The 7,887-nt window shown below is 23.7% G+C and overlaps 1 protein-coding gene across 4 annotated transcripts; it reads left to right on the forward strand.

Annotated features, from left to right (window-relative positions):
• The first annotated feature begins 1,426 nt into the window (after positions 1-1,426).
• On the forward strand, positions 1,427-5,722 carry LOC132922464 (ribokinase-like). 4 transcript variants are annotated; one of them, XM_060986005.1, is made up of 7 exons: positions 1,427-1,717; positions 1,856-1,934; positions 3,947-4,079; positions 4,183-4,306; positions 4,396-4,569; positions 5,122-5,411; positions 5,486-5,722. In XM_060986005.1, the coding sequence occupies exons 2-7, from the start codon at positions 1,876-1,878 to the stop codon at positions 5,660-5,662; spliced, it is 957 nt and encodes a 318-aa protein (XP_060841988.1). In that variant the 5' UTR covers positions 1,427-1,717; positions 1,856-1,875; the 3' UTR covers positions 5,663-5,722. The 4 variants fall into 4 exon arrangements, with proteins under 4 accessions (XP_060841988.1, XP_060841985.1, XP_060841987.1 ...); XM_060986002.1 differs by having other exon boundaries at positions 1,865-1,934; XM_060986004.1 differs by having other exon boundaries at positions 1,427-1,702.
• Positions 5,723-7,887: the final 2,165 nt, after the last annotated feature.

Consider the following 7,887-nt stretch of genomic DNA (forward strand, 5'->3'; position numbering starts at 1 on the left):
GATAATTAAAAATTAAACATAAATTTCATACCGTTAAAATAGAATTATAATTTTATATTTTAACTTTTAAGCAATTAAAGATTAAACTAATTAAATAATCGTGTACTGAACGTCTGCATGCAATTTTAATGCACTTTTAACATTTTTAGTTGATTAGGACAATAGTCAATAGTATAACTAGTAAATAGGTACCTATAATAATATGATATATACATAATATAAACATTAAAAGTACTGTTCATTAGTATATAATATAACAAATAATAATCATACTAAGTAAGTACAAGATACTTACAACAAATATTGTTGGTAACTCATTAGTAATACCTACTAATTACTAATGGAGAAATATGTAGGTACCTACCTATAGCATGAACATTGTACATAATATTATACAGTAGGTACCTATAGGGCTATAGCAGCTAACTACAATAGTAATTAATAGTATTTTATATGGAACCATTAATTATCTAATTATAAAATCTAGGTACATATACAACGTAGTACGTACCAATGTGCTATAATTCTATGTTTCTATGATAAATAAAGTGTTGTATAGGTACCTAATAATTTTAATATGTATAACCTATCTATTTATATTTATTAATTATAAATTAATTAAATAGGTATCAATCGGTAATCAATAAGAAATAACGCTGACGTTTCGATAGTGGTTAGTCAATAGTCTGCAATGGCTTACGAATGTTGCGATAAATAAATACATACAACATAGGAAGAGTATACAACAGTGAACAGAGTATAAACTATGTACAGCTGGCAGCTGTATATGTAACCGTTGATACTTAATCGATGATGTAATTTTTATTATTAATTTATTTTAATTTCTTTAAATAGGTAACAAATAATTTTATATTTTTATAGAAAAGCACACTTTTTCAGCAAAATACACGAAATTGATTTATTTGGCCAGTTCAGAGATGATATTATAATAAATGTCTCATTTTCAATTAAAATTATAATTTTATAAAAAAAACAATTATTTACTACTAAGTAGTAATACAAGTCTTATTAAATAAGTAGGTAGGCATAGGTACCTATTAAAATTAAATTTATTAAGTACATACAATAATATACTAGTGATTAATTTAACACGTATAACAACTATTGTTCTCAATTGTTGGTACATTATTTTTGTGTAGGTATATTTATATTTTAGATTCCGCGTGTAACATCATAAAAAAATTAGTATCACCACTGTCCGTCTGTCCTCGAATAGATTTAACAAGGTACCTAATATTATCTTTAATCATGCCTTCCTAATACTACTAATACTATTTTTACTATTTATACCACAGGGCACGGATTAAAGATACATACTGGTGTTCTATGTTTATTTTATACTAACAGCAACAATGTGGTATCGTTCACGCAACATCACTATAGAATAAATAAAAAAATAAATATAATCTGTGACATCACAGCTGTAAATTGTAATGCGGTGGTTCAGGTTATCAATGCATATGGCAGAATCGACAGATAATACAACAGTGGCAACTGGCAATGCGGCATGGTTATACATTATACAACATGCAGGACCTATATATATATATAGGAGTCTAATGAGTTTATTATAATATAATTTTATAATAATATATATTACTTTAGTCTAATTCTATATTATTGAGATATACACATACTTCCATAGAATTTTAAACTTGTCAATTAATAAATTCAGCTTTAGGTAAATATTAACTAGGTAATTATTAATGTACATACGTATAAATTGTTGTAATCATATTCTCAATATACTTTTAAGTTATAGCAGAAGTTTAATAGTATAGACCGCTGTTTGTTTAAATATTTAATTCTATTTTCTATAATTTTGAATTTTAAGTTTTAATAGATTATAATTTCATGACAAATAAAATGTCGAAGATTGTTGTTATTGGTTCTTGTAGTACTGATATGTTTTTGTAAGTATGTATTATAGTCATGTACGTGAATATTTTCAAATTTTTTTGTAATTACTAAGTACTATTTATTACCTACTAAAGAAGTTATGAAAACGTTATCAAAGAATTGTAATTTAATATTATATACAAATGCAGTGGTGGTGCTAGATATTTTACTTTATAAATCCTCTTAGGGTTCTATCCACCCATCAACTCAGAATATTAAAGGGTAGCCTGTAAAAGTGAACCTCCTTCTTTTAAATGTACATTTATGAAAATCTCAAAAGTTCTACTACTATCCCGCTCTACACTACTGCAAATACTACTCCAGTACTCCATACCATTATACCAGTTATCACCCACCTACTCTCTTGAATTTTGGAGCTCAAAAGACTGCATTTGCGTCACTACTGCACAGATGATAATAATCTAATGGAAATGAATGTAATAATATATTAATATTATATATCAGTTTAAAAAGTATATAATGTGGGTTGATTATTATCTGCTGAATTGTTTAAGTTATAGTTATTAACATATTTTATACCTGTTATTTGTTTTATATGAGATAAAATAAAAATCACTTTTACCTAGTTAGAAAATATTTTATACCTATAGGTTTATAAATATGATAGTTGATAATTTATGATAATGATACAAATAGTAAGGTACTGCTTCAACAAAATCAATTTTCTTATTTGTAGTAAGTAATTAAAAATAAATAACTGTAGTAACTTGAAATTTTCGCCAAATGTTTATATTAGTATTTTATACATGGTATGTATAATTTTAAATTTAATTTTTTTTAGAGCTATGTCATGTTTGACATTTTCTATTTTTTTTCAATAATTAATGGTAATACAATTGATAATTTAATACAAAGTTTCTCATAATTTGGTACTATGGTTGTTTAAAAATATTAAGGAAACTTAGATTTCTTAAAAGCATTAAAAGTTGTCAAAATCTTGAACATTTTTTAACTATTTCGTAGTTAAATATGTATAAAATGTTTAATGTTTATAACTAAGGCTTAAAAATGTAATACAAAGGGTTCCTTTCAAGTATTTTATTCTAAAACAAGAAAATCTAAAAAATATGTAAGTTAACTTTTTTTTTTTACAGACATTTGGCTTTTAAATGTAGACAAAGAATAACAATTTAAATTATTTTATTGGAATTCAAAAATATTATTTCTGGGGACTTTTATCTATATTATTAAACTATAATTATGTTTTCAAAACATTTAGATTCATTTTAAGCGATTGCCTATTTATACTACATACCTATATTAACAATATAATTAATGCAATGTTTTCAGAAAAAATTAATTCAACCAATCGTTATAACCCTTAGTTATAAAATATATTACTTAAATAATGATATTGAAAGAACATAGTATGAAATATACTATATAGTATAGGTTGATAGACAGATTTTGCTTATAATTGTTTTTAATTTGTAATAATTTATCATTGAATTTAAATTTAACTTAAAAATTACATTGTATTTTTCAATGACGCATCGAACTATATAACAAAATAGTTACCTATTTTTTCCATGTTTAAAATAGTTGTTATAAATGATATAAAAAATACGGAAGAGAGAAAAATGTACCAAATCAAAAAAATAAGAATTTGTGAATAAAAAATATAATAGTCAAAATAAAAATACTGAAACCTAATTATGAATTAATACAAAAAGCATTATTCATAGCAGAACAAAATAAAAACTATATCTATATTTATCAATATCTGGACCTTTTGGTAACTACCATGCTCATGCTACATGCTCATTTTTCATTAATCTATTTCAATTTATTTTTAAATTAATACTTTTTGGATAACAATACCTTGATTGTATAATAATATTAAATATATTAGGGTTTTAGATGTTTTAGGTACTTATATTTTAAAGTATTAAATTTGAAAATGTTAATATATCATAATGTCTATTATTATTTATTTTTATGTTGTCTACATGGAAAACAGCTAACCATTTTTTATTTAGGTAACTTAATGTTTAATTTGTTTCAGTTATACATCAATATTGCCTAACCCTGGACAGACCATACACGGTAAACAATTTTCTTTAGACTTTGGTGGTAAGGGAGCAAACCAATGTATTGCAGCACAGAAACTTGGAGCTGATACTGTATTTATTGGCTGTGTAAGATTGCATAGTAAATTAATAAAAATAAATATAATAATTAATACATTATATTATTTCATAAATTTTAGTTCAATTATAAATTACAAATTTTATGTCATAGGTTGGATCAGACATTTTTGGTAGAGATATTATAAGTAATTTTGAAAAATGGGGCGTAGACACTAAATTTATTACAAAAAAATCAATTGATACAGGAGTTGCACAAATTAATGTTACAGATAATGGTGAAAAATTTACTATTTTTTTATTAGTAGTTAAAAAATAATATATTAATAATTATCTTCAAATTCATTTAAATTATTTATTTTTACAGGTGAAAATTATATCATTATAGTAGCAGGAGCTAACGGAACATTACAAAAAGAAGATGTGGATAAAGCACAAGATTTATTACTCAATGAGACTAGAGTTGTGCTATTTCAATTTGAAACTCCACTAGAAACAACAGAATGCATACTTAATAAGCTTTCTACTGCAAATAGTAAATGTAAATAATTATACTATTCCAAATGTAAATAATACTGAGTATAGTGAAATCATATTTTTCCATTTTTAGTTAGTCCTATTAGTTAGTAGATATTATACTTAATTTGTGAATCAATGATTTAAAGTTCTTCTTATATTTCTTATAATCAATATATATATATATGTTTTTAGTTTTGCAAACATAAAGTTATATATTGCAATTAATAGTATAAAAACAAATAGTTTTACATTTATTTAATAAATAAAGTTCAAAATATAATTTAAATAATAATATGAACAGTAGACCCTTAAATTAATTTTTGTTGGAATTAAAATATGAAGTAGTATTAGTAATCATGATCAAAAATTATATTTATAGAATTATTAGGCACATAAACGTATGCAGAATTTGTTTATGGTGGGGAGGGGGGTTCTTTAGCTGTTTTATTGTTAGAATAAAATAAAAATTACTAATTACTACTAATAAGTAATAAGATTTATATTTAATAATAGAATAATAAATTGTATAATTGTACATATAATTGAATTAAATTACATTAAATAATTTGTTTAGGTTGTAAAATTGTAAATGGTGCTCCTGCTTATTCAAATTCTTATCAGAATATATTAAAATTAGCCGACATATTTTGTGTTAATGAATCTGAGGCAGAAATTTATACAAATTGCATAAAGAAAATTGATAGTATTGAATCAGCAAATGAAGTTTTATCTTTACTTTTAAAACAAGGATGCAAAATTGTAATTATTACATTAGGACCATTAGGTGCCATATTTGCGTCTAAAGATGAACCAGAACCACAGTGGGTTAAAGTGCCAAAAATAGAAAATCCTATTGATACTTCAGTAAGTTATATTGATAAAATACAGTTTTGTTTATTTCTGAATGCTATTGAAAAATTGTCTGTATTTTATTTCAGGGCGCTGGTGATGCCTTTTTAGGAAGTCTAGCTTATTTCATTGTCCATACACCAAATTTGAGTTTATATGAACAAATTAAAAGAGCGTGCATAATAGCTACAAAGACAGTTCAGTTTAAAGGAACCCAGAAAAGTTATCCTTTAAAAAAAGATTTACCCAAAGAACTTTTCAATTAATATATGCATGAAATAAATATATGAAGTTAATGTAATATTAAAGTACTTAATTATAATTTATTTGTTGTATAAAATATGTTATTATATGCCAATATGCAAGGCTGGGCAAGTTAACAATTTTTTTTAACTCGTTAAGTTATTTTGAAAATAATAAAGTTAAATTAAGTTAAAAGTTACTCATATTTTTTTCATTAACTCGTTAAGTTAAAAATTAACTTTAAAAAAAAAAGTAACTAACTTAGTTTAAAGTTAAAATTTTCTAATTTGCAAGAACTAAAAATTCCAGATATATAATATTGTTTATTAGATAGTTTTTCTTTACACTCAAGAAAATGACCAGGGACATTTAAAATGATACATCAAAGTACCAAATAGCTATCGAAAAACCTGATTTTCTAAAATAAATCCTAACATTTTGAATTATTCTTGCATTATTCTTCAGACGACAAAAATTAACTTAATTTAGATAATTTTGAATAAAATTAACTTATTAAGTTAAAAATAAATTTGAAAAAAAAGTAAAGAGTTAATTAACTTAACGTTTTAACTTTTAATTTGTTAATGCCCAACCTTGCTAATATGCGATTGTATTTATTATTAGCTTGAAAAAACATTAAACCATACTATAATATTTAACATTATAGTAAGACAGTTTTTTTATCTATAGACTGACTCTGATTGAGCCATCAAGCTAATGAGATATATTTTAAAAAACTGAAATTTTATTCAATATTGACAATATTAGTAGAGTATACAATATAAGTTACAAACATATATTTATTTTTATTTACATAAAAGTTACATTTTTTTTCTGTAACCAATTACCAATGGCAAAAATTTTCAATTTTACATGAGTCAACATGAAGTCTCTGTGGTTGCCTACTCTAAAAATCTGTATGGATTGAAAAATGAAACTATAAACTATAAATTCTTCATGAGTTTAAAGAATTTAATACTAATTGTTGTAATAGTTTCCAAGTCTATGAACTTCATTCAAACGTACATTCATTTTTATATACATAGAAGAAAATTATGATTTAAGTATAATAAGTAGTAACTGGTCCTGGTTACTTACTAAGTACTCCATGAATTATTTGTGAAAAGTTCATTCTTTATAAATTATAAAGACTATTTTATTGCTTATTATTGTTTTTTGGGTTGTACAAAAACAAAATCATAAACATATAGAATTTATAATTATTTCCTATTGGCAATATTATAAATAAGGTACAATAAATGTTCATGGTGTACATACTATTTTAAATTTTAATTGTTTTTACAGTGACAACTGACAATAATAATAGCGATAGTAAAAAAAAAATATTCTTAATTATTTTAGAACTTGCTAGTCAGTAGTCATTTTTTAATTGTTAAAACAAAGTAAAACTAGAGTGAAAGGCTATAATTTTCAAGGATGCTTCTATTTTTTAAAAACTAGTTTCATTTATATTATTATTTATTGAATACATGGGTGCCTAACCTAACCTATGGGTTTTCTAATTTTCATGGGGTGCCCAAAATCCTAAAATTATTTAATTTATAAGTAAAATAAAAAAAAAATCAACAAAGCATTACTTGTCAACTTGTTTTATGACTTCTTTTGTATATTTTTACTATGAAAGGTAAACAAATTATATGCAAATAAGCAACAATATTCTTTTTATTATGTATAATAATGAATTAAAAATATTAAAATAAAAAGTTTTATAATATAATATATTCTTAAATTTCCTAACAAATTTGAAAAGTATTTTGCCTGATTTTGGTTGCCTTTATAAATTTGTAAGTAATATTGATATTCAATGTTTATTTCTTCTTGTTTATGCATATTTAATAATGCTACATCATTAAACCGTGTTTGCAACACAGAAAAAGAAAGCTCAGCTGTACACAACGAAACTGGTACGGTTAACATAATTTTTATTAATTTAACCTCTTCTGGAACCAAATTTTGTAAATGCGTCTCTTTTTAAAAAATCAATTGCATCAGACACTGAAATTTTAAATTTTTTTACCTTAGCAACATCTAACAACATTACGATGTAAATTTGTCCCATCGAAATCGGAGTCATAATATTTAGTTATAAATGTTATAATAGATGTATTTATTTTTTTAGGATTCACCATTAAATTTTCTATTTTTGCGAGATGTTCAATTACTTTACTTTGAAATCTGTTATACAGAGCAGATGGAAACGTGATATCAATATATTTAAAACCTAGTG

The sequence above is a fragment of the Rhopalosiphum padi genome, chromosome 2 (genome assembly GCF_020882245.1).
Source record: "Rhopalosiphum padi isolate XX-2018 chromosome 2, ASM2088224v1, whole genome shotgun sequence".
Taxonomy (NCBI): Eukaryota; Metazoa; Arthropoda; class Insecta; order Hemiptera; family Aphididae; genus Rhopalosiphum; species Rhopalosiphum padi.

Bases quoted from the DNA above. Each gene is read 5' to 3' on its own strand.
- LOC132922464 (XM_060986005.1), top strand. From the start codon at position 1,876: ATGACAAATAAAATGTCGAAGATTGTTGTTATTGGTTCTTGTAGTACT. The intron at 4,570-5,121 runs GTAAATAATTAT...TAATTTGTTTAG, and splicing joins TTCTACTGCAAATAGTAAAT to GTTGTAAAATTGTAAATGGT. The intron at 5,412-5,485 runs GTAAGTTATATT...ATTTTATTTCAG, and splicing joins AAAATCCTATTGATACTTCA to GGCGCTGGTGATGCCTTTTT.